This window comes from Equus asinus, chromosome 15 (assembly GCF_041296235.1).
Source record: "Equus asinus isolate D_3611 breed Donkey chromosome 15, EquAss-T2T_v2, whole genome shotgun sequence".
NCBI lineage: Eukaryota > Metazoa > Chordata > Mammalia > Perissodactyla > Equidae > Equus > Equus asinus.
The window spans coordinates 17,560,808-17,577,537 of record NC_091804.1 but is presented as its reverse complement, the minus strand read 5'-3'; the positions used below and the strand labels follow the sequence as shown (position 1 = coordinate 17,577,537).

The 16,730-nt window shown below is 39.6% G+C and overlaps 1 protein-coding gene across 2 annotated transcripts in view; it reads right to left on the bottom strand.

The window, feature by feature from the left end:
- Positions 1–16,730, bottom strand: part of FERMT1 (FERM domain containing kindlin 1) — a 40,777-nt gene that overhangs the window by 6,402 nt on the left and 17,645 nt on the right. For both annotated transcript variants that reach the window (XM_014828716.3, XM_070485581.1), the window contains exons 7-11: positions 11,044–11,151; positions 10,490–10,621; positions 8,603–8,652; positions 2,075–2,199; positions 1,189–1,295 (exon numbers count right to left, since the gene is read on the bottom strand). In XM_014828716.3, the coding sequence (XP_014684202.2) occupies positions 1,189–1,295; positions 2,075–2,199; positions 8,603–8,652; positions 10,490–10,621; positions 11,044–11,151 (522 nt within the window). The remainder of the gene's footprint in view (positions 1–1,188; positions 1,296–2,074; positions 2,200–8,602; positions 8,653–10,489; positions 10,622–11,043; positions 11,152–16,730) is intronic.

Here is a 16,730-nt window from a genome sequence, read left to right as displayed (position 1 = left end):
CTGCAGCAAATGTCAGAGGGCTGAGAAACAGTTCAAGTGCAAAGACACCTGAGGGAACACAGCTGGCCTCGGGCTTTCATCTCCATAACACAAAACCGTCACCTCCCAAGCAAAGAAGGATGTGAAGTGGCACACATTCTGATGGGTGTCAATCACCTAATTTAACACCCAACAAAAGATTCTGAGTCCTGTGTTGAGTTTCTAGATGCCAAGGGGCCAGAGAATAGGAATGTCAGCTTTGATAAATTCCACGGAGGGAACTTTGCGTTTAAAGATCAACCAGGGACACAAAGGAGCGCCATGGAGCACAGACAGGTGAAAACCCAACCACTCAACAGCTTTCCTTGATATATATTTCCATTTTCATATCATGTCTTCTCTCTCTGACAGAAGAAAATGAGAGAAAATCATTAACTGATTTCACATTATTTCCACCGTGGCCTATCCTTAGGAAAGATTCTAATCTCACAGTAGGACTCAGGTCCACTGATGGGATCTGAATCAGTAAATGGTGGCTTCCATTGTGCTTTAATGTCTGTGCTCATTTTCTACCTCAGGGAGCAAAGAGTGGCCCCAGAAGCGGAGGGGATGCAGTTAAAGGATGGCATTCTTCACAGCAGGAGTAGGTGAGGTACACTGAATTACCGGCCTTGATCTTTACCCTCCTGGTATCCATACCTTTTGCTATGTAATTTTATAGTTCCTCCCACCAGAGCCAGAGTGTAATTTCCCACCTCTTGACTTTGGGCGCAGCCTTGGACTTGCTTTGGCCAACAGAATGTGGGTGGAAATGACAGCGTACCAACCGTGAGCCTAAGCTTTAGGAGGTCTCATGTATTTCCAGTTCCCCTCCTTCTGCCATCACTAGGAAAAGAGTCTCTCCAGGCAGCCTGGGACTCAGAATACACAGAATGAGCTCAGCCTGCAGCACGGAGCCAAGCCTGGCCAGACCTCTGGCTTGAAGCGGATCTGCCCAGCTGACACTGGGCTGGATCATCCAACCCCCAGCCTACCTGCAGATGTTTCAGAAACAAATGCTTATTGGCATATGTCACTGTGATTTTGTGTTTGTTTGTTACCAAGCCATAGCTGACTGATGAGTGCTCTGATTTGAGAAAACACCTCAGATGGTTTGTCCTTAGGCTTAACAGAGATGAAGTGACTTAACATTTTCTTGGTTTTACTTACATGGTCACATCTCAGATACACTTCATTCATACCATCAGCAACAGGAATTAGTAACTTGATTCCAAATTTTCTCCCTGCTACGTTTACATCTGGCACCACTTCACAGCCTGAATGAGAAAAGGCAGGGGCAAAACTGAGTTCTAAGAAATCTCTTTTATAAATATCAGATGTGTATCTAAAATGTGTATCTAAAAGACTCTGAACATAAGCCCCTCAGATTGGGTTCTCTTCTGGAAAATTGAGGAGCAAGCAGATAACATCAATTAAAGGATAACTAAGTGAGACTTATGAGCGATTACCCTGGATAAACAAAAATATTTTCTTTTATGATTTTCTTAAATATATCATCAATTGAATTTATTTTTCAGATTGGCTTGGCTAGTGTGACTCATAGGAATGATTATGAATATGAAGTTTGAAATAAATCAGAGCAGAGGGAATTCTCTGATTGTCACAATGATAAGGGAATTAAGTGCACTGGTTAATTAAATATTTGTTAATGGAGTCACCAGTATACTCACAGCCACTTTCAGAAATGAGAATAGGCACTAAAGTGATACTGAATTAAGCATAACTGTTCTGGAATTCAGAAAGCTTTTCAGGATCCTACAATGTGTCATGTACTATGCTTATGACACCAATTACCATCACTTCATAGACTTAGAGACACTAAGAAGAGACAGTAGAATGCAAATAACCACATTTACTAGATCACATTTCAGGTCCATGCTCCACGGGGAAGAGGAGCTGCAGGCAGGCTGCCATTTTGAAACCAGCAACATACGGGTTCCTCTGGAAGTAAACCTTGCTGCCTTCGGTAGGAGTCTTGACTGCCATCTGCTTGCTGGGTGATGACAAGCCATACCAAGGTGTAGGACCCTCTTACCTCTAAGATTTAGTTTTTCCACTGGTTCTCCTTGTTCAAGTTCCTTATTTTTAAAGTAGGCTATAGATGTGTCTTTAAAGACGAACCAATATTGTTTGAAAGCTTTCAATACTAGCTTCTTGGGCCTGCAAATTAAAGTACAGTAAGTGTTTATACAATCATCCAGAAATGTAGGACACCAAAAATTTCAAGTGGATCAAGAAGCTCTAGAGACCCTTTCAAACAACATATTCTTTATTTTTAAAAATAATTTTCAAATTGCTACCTCATTTCTAAAAACTAAAAATGGAGTTTTGATATGAGATGTTGAAGTTAATGCGAAATCTCAGGAGTCAGACCCACCCAGGGCCACGCTGTGCCTCTGCTACTGCCTACGTGTGTGACCCTGGGAAAAACATTTCATCTGCCTGGGCCACGTGTGCTGTCTCTGTATGATGGGGAGAGTATCAGCCTCCAATTCACAGGGCTTTATGAGGAAGAGGTAATCTCCATAAAAGTGTCATCACTCTGCCTGGCAGAACTGAAGTATTCCAACAACTTATATTATGTATGTGAGAGACATCCACAAATCTGGTGACATCTGAAATTTCCATATACTTCTTGGATTTGAAAAAGCTGTCCTCCATATGGACAGCACAACTGCCAAGTTATCTGACAAAAAATCAGACATAAAAATAAGCAACCTTTTCTTGATCCTTAAGAGAAACCACTAGAGAATTCCCAGTGAGCCAAGGAAATCATCAAAATCTACAAAATCTATGTAGATTCTACTGTTCTTCAAAAATATTTGGGGGGGAAGATCTCCAACAGTGATATCTGTTGGGGCCAGAAAACTTTGTACTCTGGGCTAGACAAGGTTGTTGGTGCCAAAGGCGGGATTCAGTTGGGTCATTGAAAATAGAAAATGTGAGAGAGAGCTGGAGGGTAGGAAGGGGGTACAGATGGGCAGAGAGAAGATAATAGGAGTGGTATGTGGTTCAGTGGAACAATCCTGGCCTTGGGGGTGGATCAGGGTATTTCACGCCAGGTGAGTGGATTTCTGCATTCAAGTTGGGGAGAAGAGAAGAAGCTTGGTGTTAACACCACTCATGTGTAATTTTGAACAAGTTTTTTAACATGTTAGTACTAGTCTTTCCTTAGCTAAAAACGCGTTATCCTTAACACACGGATAAGGGAGAAGATGTTCACTAAAACAGCAGTGTATTACAGGAGCATATTACTAAAAAATTATAAAATAAAATTGAAAAACATTATATGGAGTTCACATTTCCAAGATTTAGAAAACCACTGCATTAAAATAGTATTTATCATGGTGATAGTTGTAGTTAATATAATTCTAAGAAACATATTTAAAAGATTATTTCTCTAAGAATCATATTATCCAAAATGAACAGTATTTTCAAAACAGAATCTAAAGACAGCCTGTAACTAAAAGACAGCAAGGTCTCAGTTTAGTCCTAGGCATCTAAATTTCTATTCAGAATTAAGAATGAAATCCTGCTTCTCCATTTTAACTGGACTTTAAGATCTCATATTCCCTCTACTATCTTTTTCCAGTTTGGTTCATCTTCCAGGTTGCTTCCATACATTCCCAAAGCTAAGGATTATTGCTCCTATTCTATGTTCCAGAGGCTGGGGGGCAAGGTAGGAGAGAGGAGTGGAGACGGTGGCTGGGTGGGGAGTGACGTACATAAGAATGAGACAGTCTCTCTAGTCCTCAAGGAGCCACAGTTTAAAGAGAGGAATGCACACAATAAATAAATACAATAAAATGGCATGTCATACAACAAGGATGTGGTGAGTGCTGAGTTAGAGAGGAAACAGCATTTAAACAGAATGAAGGATGAATAAGAATTTGATTGGAGGAACAGGAAAAAGAAGTTTAGAAGGTGGCAACTGCACATGCAACACGCAGAGGTGAGTCAGAGCTGGGCACCATGTTGACAAGAGTTGGGTCAAACAGTTCCTCAACACCTACCTCACGCTGGCACTGTGCTGAGCAATGCAAATGGGGGAGAGGGTAGTTTCCGTGGCTTCAGCATTTCCATGCGTGGGGGGTGATGGAGACAAGAAAAGTTAGGCAGGTTGGGGCCAGGGTGGGACTTTGAATGTCCTGCTAACGAACTGATTTTATTTTCTAGAAGAATAGTTCTCAAACTCTAGTATGCATCAGAATTAGAAAGGAGCTTGTTAGAGATACCCAGGCATTGCCCCAGTCCCAAAGATTCAGATTCAGCAGGTGCAAATTAGGGCCCAGGCATAAGCATTTGAAATAAGCTTCCTGAGGTGGTTCCCAGAGTCTGAGAAACACTAGTCTAGACCAGTAATCTCCAAACTAAAACTAGGCATAGTCATCTTTAAAATATTTTAAGCACGTAGTCCCTAACATATTTACAATTGTTTATTTGTAATATTTGTCTATTTGTAATATGTTGTAATATATACACTATAAACTTACACAAACATATAAATTAGAAGTGAATGAATATGAAACGTTCAGCTTGTTTTAAGGGAAGTTAGCACTCAGTTCCATAAACCCTAGTTGAGCAAGTACACTGTTGGCTGTGCTTACTAAATCACAAGGTTCATAGTTTAATGCCATCTACCTATTTGTGAAGGTTTTTGTTGAAACAAAGGTACTAGTTTCCATCTTCCCTGATGTCACTCTCTTATGCAAAGTAATCAGAATATGTTGCATTTTTATATTTTTAATACATGGGTTTAAAACACACTATAACTCTTAATCTTGATGATGTTTAACACAGAAAAATTCTGTTTGCAAGTGTGAAAGGTGTAAAACAATATTGTTTTAATAGGCAGTATCATTATTATTATATGATTATTATATCATTATTATTGTGACAATGGAAACATTTCCAAATAACTGTTTTTTCCAAATGCTCTCTTTAAGATTATGTGCACTTATTATCTTGAAAGCATCTGGAGGCCTATTATTGAAGGTCATAAATTTGGAACACTTTTTGAAAAAACAAAAATGTATAACTCTATGTTAGGTACTTTTCCACATGATAATCAGTGAGACCAAAGACTTTCATGGCCACTCTCCATCTCTTTATATTGTAAAGATTCCACTATATTTTAAGAATCTTGTATTTATGAAATGAATCTCACTGATAATTTCCTGTGGCACATTGTGTACGTCTGAACGAAACTTCTTTGCTATAGTAACTTGCCTACTGGCCTAATGATGCAATAAATGAATTTTATGTGTGGCCTCTCTCTAAAACACCCTGTTGTGGAGCCATTTTATTTATTCCAAAGCAGTTTTTCCAACAGTGGTTACACCTTATAGTTTGGGCATAAATCATTGCTTTTATTAAATTTGTAATTTCCTAGTAGGATTGTATCTTGTCTGGTTTATATTCAGGGGTGTGCAATAAGTAGAATCTTGAAAGATTGGTTGGGCATAAAATTGTAGGTTATTGTCTTCTCTTAGCACTTTCAAGATATTTTCCAGCTAACGAGAAGTCTTCTGCCCACCTAATTATTTTCCTTTGTAGGAAATCTGTCTTTTCCCTCTGATTCTAAAGACTCTTTTATCAATGGCTGGTTGTATCAAGATGTACATTTATACTGATTTATTTTGTTGGGATTTGTGAGTCCTGAATTTAAGGATTTTTGTCTTCAACGATTATGGAAAATTCCCAAGCCTTCTCTTGTTTTTTTTTTTTTCCTTCTTCTCCCCAAAACCTCCCAGTACATAATTGTATATTCAAGTTGTGAGTGCCTCTGGTTGTGCTACGTGGGATGCTGCCTCAGCGTGGCTTGATGGGCAGTGCTATGTCCGCGTCCAGGATCCAAACTGGCGAAACCCTGGGCCACCAAAGTAGAGCGCCCCAACTTAACCACTCGGCCACGGGGCCGGCCCCATCAAGCCTTCTCTTTTGAATGCCTGCTTCTCCCCCATACTTTCTTTCGCAACTCCTAGTAGACGTATGCTGAACTTTCTCATTGTATCTATATCATATTTTCCATTTCTACCTGTCTGAGTTGTCCCAACTATTTTTAAACAATGTTTAATGCACCTATTCAATTTTAAATTTCTATGACTATATTTTTCATTTCTAAAATTTCTATTTGGTTCCTTTTCAATATAGCCTGTTTTCTTTCATTATAATATTTACCTTTTAATTTACTTAATGATTCTAAACATACTCATTTTATGGTTTCTTCAGATTGTTCTATTACCTAAAATTACTGAAACTGCTAATCCTTGTTTTTTGGGTCTGCTGTTTTTCCTTTATGATGGTTCACTAACTCACAGGGTTAGTAATTTTTATTGGGAAGTTTTTTTTCAAGGGGGTTGTTGTTTTCTGTAGAAGGGCCACGCATGCTAAATGGTGGCTATTTCCCTCCCAGTGTTTTTGCAGTTACATTTGCTGGGCCTTCACAGATTTTGTGGTCCTGCACCAGTTTCTATCTTATTTCTTCAGGATTCTCTTATCATATAAGACATTTAAATTTAGATCTACGTCTGCGTGTGGCACAGACCTTGGCTCTGACTTCTTGAGAGAGTTCTCATTTCCTCACATAGAACCCCATGCAAGGATGAACTTCCTTACTGCTTGCTTTGGTTGACTGGTAGTTTTCCAACTCCCTGTTGAACAGAGAATGGAGCCCTTGCAAGTTTCCACCTTCAGGCAGGGGCTTTGGTCCTGGTTCACTGCCTTCCATGAAGCACACCCCAGCTTAAAGCTTCGCCTCCAATCCCTGCACAGGGATTAAAATTCCAGCTCCAAGCCATGAGAATCCACGTCCATGGCCCAAATCCCTCGGTGCAGCTGAGGCTTCATTTGTAGAATTAGTTTCCCTCTTTATTTCCTGCAACTTGGGATTTTCTAGTCTCACTTCAAGATCAACCTTGTATTTACAACCCCTTTATTTTCATTTTATCCGGCACTCATATGTATTTATAGCAAGATTGGAATTTGCATTAGATCAGACACAATGTTGCTGGAAACGGAAGTCCACTATTTATATAGCGGGTTCAATAGATTTTGTTTAGGCAAAAAAAAGAGCTTCACTGTTAAAGAAAAAAAACATAAAAAATCAAAGGGCTAGTTCAATGCTCTTCTACTGATTAAAAAAAAGGAGGCCCAGGGAAGTGAAGGGCCTTTAGGGTTACACACCCACTAAGAACAGAGCTCTATTCTCCAATCTCCTTCCTCCCTTCCCTTCTCCTTTTTTCTTTGCTTTTTCCTTCCTCTTCTCCTTCCTGTATTTCTTTCTTCAATGAACTATATTATATATTAAGTTCAATGTCTTGAGAACTTTGGTAGATAAAGTGTCCACTGGCCAAATATGACGACAATTTTGTGAGTTTTAGCGTAACAGTCACACCAAAGTGATGTGGACGTGGGGCTTAACTCTAGAATATCATTTCCTTCATCAAAAACATCTATTGGAAGGGAAGTGTCATCATTTGGTTTGTGAAGAGCTCAATTTGCTCTATACAGAGAATACGGCAACCTAATTTCTTTTAGGACAATTATTAATAATTTAGAAAATGTTTTGTGGATTCAAATTATTACTTTTTTCTGTAGCTCTGACTATAACAACGTGTGCTTGCGAGTATTTATGCCACAGAAGTTAAATTAATGACTCAATTGTTTGAGACCACATCCTATGATCACATTAGAAAAAGAAAAACCAGTAGAAACTCAGTGACAAATATTGTTACCTTTGGATGCTGGTTTCTCATTTATACCTGATTCATTGTTCATTCTTTCTAAGTCTTTCTTTGCGTATTAACAAAGCAACTAATGTTTCTTTTCAAGGCAACTGACCCTTTGAAGTGCTTGCTAAGAAAAGTCAACAAACCATAAAGTGACATAAGTGATAGAACTTCAAAGGGACCTTATTGCTTTCATCCTAACACACCTTGGCACCATCACAAACGTAGCAGTCCTTTCTTTCCATGAAATAAAAAAACTCTGCCTTTTTAACCGTTTCAGATTGACCTGAGGTGACTGGGGAGTTTATCAGAAATACTCGAACAGGCAAAGGAAGATAACTAAGGTGACTACACTATATAAGCCCAGAATCAAAGTTCTAGAGACAATTAATGTTTCAGCTGTGAAAGTGATGTTAGAGTTCTCAGCCTCCCAGATGGACCCGAACAGAAACTCCAGTCTGGCGTGTAGGTTCATTCCTGTTGACATCGGCCATGCTGACCCCACCACTCATTGAGGATATACTATGAGTCAGGCACCATGCTCAATGCTCCATAGGCATTATTTAATCCTCCCAACAAACCCAAGAGGAGATATATCCCCATTTTACAGATCAGGAAACTGAGGCTCAGAGACATAAGGAAAATGCCCGAGGTCACCTGGCCAGTATGTGCTACGGAGCTAGGATTCAACCCACTGTCTGTCTGATGCCAAAGCTCATGTTCTTACCTTTGAACCATGAACTTGCCCAACGGATGTACAATTTAAACTCCCAGACTCTTTACCTGCAAGGCTTTGTTATGAGTAATTCCCTTTCTTTTTAAGGGTGACTTACCTAAATAATTTAAGATTATCTGCAAGTTTGGGAATATCAGTAATGTCCTCCTAAGGAAAAACAGATAACATTTCATGAGCAATAATTAGGCAGGAGGCACAGCACTGTCCAATACTGTGGCCACGTCCCACATGTAGCTATTTAAATTGGAATTAATTAAAATTAAATAAAATGAAAAACTCAGTTCCTCAGTCGCACTAGCCATATGTCCAGTAGTTGCCTTGTGGGGAGGGTTGGGGGAGGGTTGGGTGTGGGATGGGGCACATTCAGGAGCTTCTGGGGGGGCTGGCAAAGTTCTGTTTCTTGATTTCAGTCATGACTTGGGTGATAATTTATTACTAATTTGTTAAGCTGTACATTTTCATGTCTTTCACTTTTCTTTATGTGTCATATATCACACGAATGAAAAAAGAGATTAAAAAATTGACCAAGCATGACCATTCAAGTTCAAAATTTGAGTTAGAGACTACTACTTTTAAGTACAAACAAAATATTTTGCAGTTTTTATATCACAGTAACTCTAGCTACATCTAGTTCACTGATTAAACTCTCAAAAGGAATCTGGTTCAAGGTTCATTCTGCAGTGTAGGTTGGTGCCTATTTTCAAACTGAAAAGCCTATTGCTTGGCACCACATAATACTGAGGGAGGGAGGAGGAAATTTTTCATTTAGTCTAAGAAGGATAACTTTTCTACTTGGTGGAAGAAGTAGACAAAAGGGCACATCAATTTCATGGGGCTTGTATCTCCTGTAAATGTGAGACAGGCCCCTGAATTGCTACAGAGTCTTGGCGTTTAGTTTGTATAATGTATTTACTTTTGTGTGATATCAATTTCCTACTTTAAGGAATTTAATCATAAGAGAACATACATTAAATACATAAGAATGTAGTGACTCATTTTTATCTATTACTATTTATATCCAGTTACAATGGATCTACCGCTCTGATTCACTGTGATTAAACTAATAACTGCTCCAGTGATTGAAGAGTTAAACAAAAAGGTGGCACCCAATGAATGAATTCAACAGGAAGGGCATTCCAATGATAAAGCTGACAGTCAGCCGCCTTTCATGGATAAGGAGCAAGATATGATACAACAGTTTTCTTTCTTTATGTTTTACTGGAGGGTTTTTGCTGATTAATTTCCTAAAGTCAAAAGGGTTCAGGAAGGGGCTGGCCCCGTGGCCGAGTGGTTAAGTTTGCGCGCTCTGCTGCAGGCGGCCCAGTGTTTCGTTGGTTCGAATCCTGGGCGCGGACATGGCACTGCTCATCAAACCACGCTGAGGCAGCGTCCCACATACCACAATTAGAAGAACCCACAACAAAGAATATACAACTATGTACTGGGGGGCTTTGGGGAGAAAAAGGAAAAAATAAAATCTTAAAAAAAAAAAAGGGTTCAGGAACTTTCTACAATGTTCCAGCAAAAGGCCCTCACTTCTGTCAACCTTGCCCAGTTAAATGTATGACTAGGTAAATAGATAATAAGGCTTTGGATCTGTAAAGCATTTTCTCTGTTCTTACAGCTCCCCCATGCAGTAGACTGGAGGGTTCTTTCCAGACTTAAGGGACCAATTCCACGCTCTACGCTAGTGAAATGGTGCCCTCAGCAGTCTTTCTCTCATAGAATGCCAACTTATCCCTAAGAAGAAACATGTTACAAAGTATTGTCCTTAGTAGTAACAAAAATATCCTATAGTCCCTTACAGAGCTGACCTGAGAAAAGCTAGTCAGTTCTTATAGGTTTAAGCTTCTCAGATGGCAACACATTTTCTTTTTTCAAAATCAGACAGAATATCCTCTTATTTCTAATTTTAAAAGTTCATTTACATTTGTCCATCAGTCAGAACAAAACCACAATTCTGAGTTATCAGAAAAGTTCATACCAAAGCATTGTCCATTTTTCCACCTTCTAGGGTCACTTCCAAATTAGAAAGTGCTGCTTCCACTTCATCGACCTCAGACTCATTTGTAAAATCCTGTATTTCAGCTGATAATGACAGTTTGCTAATGTGATACTACAAGGAAACAGAGGTTTTAGAGATGTTATAAACACAAACGAATCCATTAGCCATTTCTTCATCTTTGAAGACAATCCCCTGTAACACCAAACACGTCCTGGAAGGAGGACTCTGTCCTAAGAACGGAAGACAAGAGATGGCTCTGAATCATTCTGAGATTTATGGTTAGTTGTGTTCAAACTCAGGTCTTCTCCATCACTTGTTGAGCGTGCAGTGGGGAAGAGAGAAGGCCTGCAAGGCTAACGCCTCACCTAAGATTTGCACATGTGTGGGTTAGGAGGAGTATTTTACATTTAAATTTACTCCCCTCATTTTCAGCTCTTTTTTCCCATGAAAAAAACAGTAGAAAGAAAATGAACCTTTAACAAAACAAACTTGCTTTGTTTCCTTCCAGAGAGTAGGTCGTGAAGTTCCCATACCTGCAGTGCTGCAAAGATCAGCATTTCTTCCTCTGTGCAGTCAATTTCTTCCAAGAGGATGGCCCACCTGGCTTGTTCGTAGAGTTGGTTTATCCGAACAGCATCATACTAGAGAAAGAAATAGGTGTGTGTGTGTGACGGGGCATAGGTACATTCCACAATACAGGGGTTCTGGGACAACTGAGGCCATTCCTTGTTAATCAGGTGCAATAAACTTTAGCTCAGCTAACTGAAAGACACAGCTGTCTTCCCACTGCCCCAGCTCATTCTACTTCTGAATTTAGAAATTTCTTTCTCAAAATATTCTCCAGAGCAGCTTCAATGGGCCAAACTCGCCCATTTTAGATTCTATTAGTTTCCTTTTCTTTTATCACACTTCTATTAGCAGGAAAAACAGGTCGTGGAAAATGGGTTATGTGACAAGAAGTATAAAGGAGAGGGGACCCCCAACCTGCTCTGCAAACTCCGTGCAATCCTAACCAGAATTTGAGAGGGATTTTTTTCACGGGACTTTATACAAGCTGATTCTCAAGCTGAGCTGGAAGAGAAGATGTTCAAATTGAAAAAGAACAATGGGGGCCGGCCCCATGGCCGAGTGGTTAAGTTCTCGCACTCCACTTCAGCCGCCCTGGGTTTCGCTGGTTTGGATCCTGGGCGCGGACATGACACCACTCATCAGGCCACGTTGAGGCGGCGTCCCACATGCCACAACTAAAATATACAACCCTGTACTGGGGGGATTCGGGGAGAAACAAAAGCAGAAAAAAAAAAAAAGATTGGCAATGGTTGTTAGCTTAGGTGCCAATCTTTAAAAAAAAAGAAGAACAATGTTGGGGAGACACTTGTTCTTCCAGACGTTAAAATATATTATAAAGCTGTGTAATTAAAATAGTGTGGTGGTGTTATAGTGATAAACAAATGTCAGTAAAGCAATATCTAGAAATAAGTGTGTGTATGCATATAAACAATATAAAATAAAAATGGCATTTTATATCAGTAGAGGAAGAAAGAGTTCAGCACTATAAAGACTGTTAAAAATGCCTAGCCATTTGGAAAACAAAAATCTAAAATCAAAAAACAATCTTATACCGTCCAAAAAATATAAATTACTGATAGATTAGAGAATCTAAACATACACAATAAAGTGCCATCAAGGAGATACCACTTCATACCCAGGAGGATGGCTCTGATCTAAAAGGCAGGTGATAACAAAGGTTGACGAGGATGTGGGGAAATTGGAACCCTTGCTGGTGGGAATGTAAAATGGTACAGCTACTGTGGGAAACAGTTTAGCAGTTCTTCAAAAAGCTAAACATAGACTATGATCCAGCAATCCCACTTTTAAGTCTGCAGTACACTAAACCGAAAAGAGGGGCTCAAACAGATATCTGTACACTGATGTTCACGGCAGCATTATTCACAATAGCTAAAAGGTAGAAACCACCCAAATGCCCATCAACAGATGAATGAACAAAATAAATGTGGTAGATACATACAATGGTATATTATTCAGCCTTAAAAAGGAATGAAATTCTGATACATGCTACAACATATATGAGCCTTGAAGACATTATGCTAAGTGAAATAGGCCAGACACAAAAGGACAAATATTGTATGATTCCCCTTATATGAAGCACCTAGAATAGACAAATTTACCACAGAGACAGGAAGTAGAATGGTGGCTCTTAGGGGTTAGGACTGGGGGAGTGGGCTGAGGGTTTTTGTTTAATGGGTACGGAGTTACTATATGGGATGCTGAAAAAGTTCTCGAAATGGACAGTGGTGACAGTTGCACAACACTGTGAATGTACTTAATGCCACTGAATTGTAGACCTACAAATGGTTAAAGTGGTAAATGTTATGTATATTTTACTACACATAAAAAAGTTAAAGGAAGAAACCCCCCAATTTGTACATGAATGTTCGCAGCAGCATTAGTCACAATAGCCAAAAAGTGGAAACAACCCAAATGGCCATCAACTGACGAACAGATTAAAAAAAAGAGGTATATACATATAATGGAATATTATTTGGCAATAAAAAGAGACGAAGTACTGATACACGCTACAGTATGGATGAACCCTGAAAACATTATGCTAAGTGAAAGAAACTAGTTACAAAGTACCACATGTTATATAACTCCATTTATATGAAATGTCCAAAATAGGCTAATCCATAAACAGAAAGCAGACTGATGGCTGCCTAAGGCTGGGAGTTTTGGAGGAAATGGGTACTGGGTTTCTTGTTGGGGTGATGAAAATGTGAAATTAGATAGTGGTGATGGTTGTACAATTCTGTGAATCTACTAAAAGCCATTGAGATGTACATATTAAATGGGCGAAATCTACAGTATGTGAATTATATCTCAAAAAGCTGTTATAAAAAGTCTAAACAAGCAAAACGATTAGAAGGAAATGAGAGAAAACTTTTTGTAATCTTTGAATGAGGAAGGCTTTTCTAAGCAAGACAGGAAGGCTAAAAGTTACGACGCACGAAACTGACTTAATAATCTAAAATTAAACATGCTTAATGGTGAAAAATACCCTGAAGATTATACATTTATAAGACAACATACAGACTGAAAGAAAATACGTGCAATAAATATAAAAGATAATATCTATTATGTTTTATAAAAGCACTCATAAATCAATATGAAAAATGTAAGTAATTTATTAGAAAATGGGACAAATATATAAACAGGCAATTCACAGAGGAAACCAAAATGGGCATACAAATATTGGAAAAGAGGCTCAATCTCACTAATAATCAGAGTTCAAATTTAAACAAGATGGCAATTTCTATTTTCCTACCAGACTTGCCCAGATTATAAGTATTACTAATGTCTGGTGTTGGAGAGGACGTGGTGAAACTGGCACTTTTCTTGTATGAAGTTTGCAGGAAGGCAATTTGCTGGTATGGTTTAGTATCTTTTTGCCTCTTTATAAGCACGTCTATGGTTACTATTCTAAAAAAAACACAAGCACTCATCAAAGATACTTGTACAAGAATGCTCACCACGTTTTTTGAAAGAGCAAAAATTGCAAGCAACTCATGGGTCCCGATAAACTATGGTTTAACCTTTCCTTTGATAATTTTGTAGTGGCTAAAAAAAGTGAATCAGACATATATATACTGATGTGAAAAGATGGCCATGATTTATAATGAAGTAAAAAGAAGTAAGCTACAGAGCAAATAAATGATTCCATTTATGCTGGGGAAAAAGATCTGAAAGTTTGTTCAAAAATATGTTTAGGGGCCTGCCTGGTGGTGCAGTGGTTAAGTTCGCATGTTCTGCTTCTCGGTGGCCTGGGGTTCGCCAGTTCGGATCCCAGGTGCGGACATGGCACTGATTGGCAAAAGCCATGCTGTGGTAGGTGTCCCACATAATGTAGAGGAGGATGGGCACGGATGTTAGCTCAGGGCCAGTCTTCCTCAGCAAAAAGAGGAGGATTGGCAGTAGTTAGCTCAAGGCTAATCTTCCTCAAAAAAAAAACCAAACAAAAAAACCAAACCAAGACAAAACAAAATGTATGTGAAAAAATTCACAAGAATGGTTAGTCATCAAAGTGTTAACTATGGCTGCCTCTTGGGAGAAAGGCATGACAAAGGACTATTTTCCATCTTTACTCTTAATAATTCTTTTTTATGTTTGATTTTTTTTTCAAGATTTTTAAATTTTTCCTTTTTTTCCCCAAAGCCCCCCAGTACACAGTTGTGTATTTTTATTTGTGGGTCCTTCCAGCTGTGGCATGTGGGACACTGCCCCAGCATGGCCTGATGAGTGGTGCCACGTCTGCGCCCAGGACCCGAACCGGCGAAACTCTGGGCCACTGAAGTGGAGCGCACCAACCCAACCACTCAGCCACAGGGCCCCTGATTTTTAAAAATTATTTTTAATTGTGGTAAAACACACATAACATAAAATTTACCACTTTTTTTTTGTGAGGAAGATTGTTGCTGACCTAATGTCTGTGCCAATCTTCCTCTATTTTTTTATGTGGGATGCCGCCACAGTGTGGCTTGACAAGTGGTGCTAGATCCACACCAGGGATCCAAACCTGTTAACCCCTGGCTGCTGAAGCAGAGCACACAAACTTAACGACTATGCCACTGGGATGGCCCCCCAAAATTTACCATCTTAACCATTTTTAAGTGTATAGTTCAGTGGCATTAAGAACATTTATACTGCTGTGCAACCATCACCACCATGCATCTCCAGAACTCTTCATCTTGCAAAACTGAAACTCTGTACCCATTAAACAATACCGCCTTTTGTGATTTGTTTTTACAGTACGTATGCATTTTACACTATTCTTAAAAAAATAAAAATATTAAAGAAAACACGGAGGAGGAATAGAAAGATAGGGTACCTAAGCAAACTTATCAATGGCTGATTAGTGTTAGTTTATTTTTCCTTTTGCATTAACCTTATGCATACAAAGAAAAAAAGCGATAGGGAATGTAAAAATCTGAGGGAAGCCAAACCCAGCAAACGGCATGGCTATCAGCTAAGTGGGAAATGTGCCCCGCTGCCCAGGCATGCTCCTCGGCATCTCTAAAGCTGCTGGGAAGGGGAGACAAGTGCAAATCCAAGTGCCTGGTATTCAGGAGGCTGCAATAATAAGAATCTTCAGAAAGTCTGTCTGTTTTGCAGCCTTTGCCAGGTATCATGGAACTCCAGGAGTGAGCCCCAGAATCCTCCAAAAGCAAATCAAAACGCAACGCACACGAGAATATTCCCAGCAACATTATTCACAAGAGCCCCAAACTGGAAACAACCCCGTGTCCCTCAAGTGATGGGTGGATAAAATGTGTCCATCTACACAATGGGACACTACTCAGCAGTAAAAATGAACACACGACTGGGGCTGGCCCCGTGGCCGAGTGGTTAAGTTCGCGCGCTCCGCTGCAGGCGGCCCAGTGTTTCGTTGGTTCGAGTCCTGGGCGCGGACATGGCACTGCTCGTCAGACCACGCTGAGGCAGCCTCCCACATGCCACAACTAGAAGAACCCACAACGAAGAATACACAACTATGTACCGGGGGGCTTTGGGGAGAAAAATGAAAAAATAAAATCTTAAAAAAAAAAAAAATGAACACACGACTGACACGTGCAACACCACAGATAAACCCCAAATACATCATGCCCAGGGAGAGAGTCCAGGCACACAAGAGGACATACTATACGACTCCATCTATATGAAATTTCCAGGAAAGGCAAAACTCCAGACAGAAAGCACATTAGTGGTGGAGCTGGGGCAGGGACTGACCACAAATGAGTAAACTTTTTTGGGTGATGCAAATGTTTTAAAACTGGATCATGGCGATGGTTGCACAACTATATAAATTTACTAAAAATCACATTGTACACTTGCAGTGGGTGAATTTCACGGCATGTAGATTACACAGCATTCAAAAGACAAGACAACTGAAAAAACCACCACATGCGCATCAGAAAAACAAGAAACCCGCCCCCCTCCAAAGACCCTGCTTGAATTCATGGTTGAAAGGCAAAATCTAAATAGTATGTGCAGCCACTGAAGTTTGAATTAGACTAACAAACTCTCACATCTATCTAGCGACTGATCTGTCAATCTATCTGTTTGGCTGTCTGTCTACATGTCTGCCAGTCACTCAGTGTCTACAATCCTAATGCTGTAGGAGTTTCAGTGAGAGTAAGTTGTCACC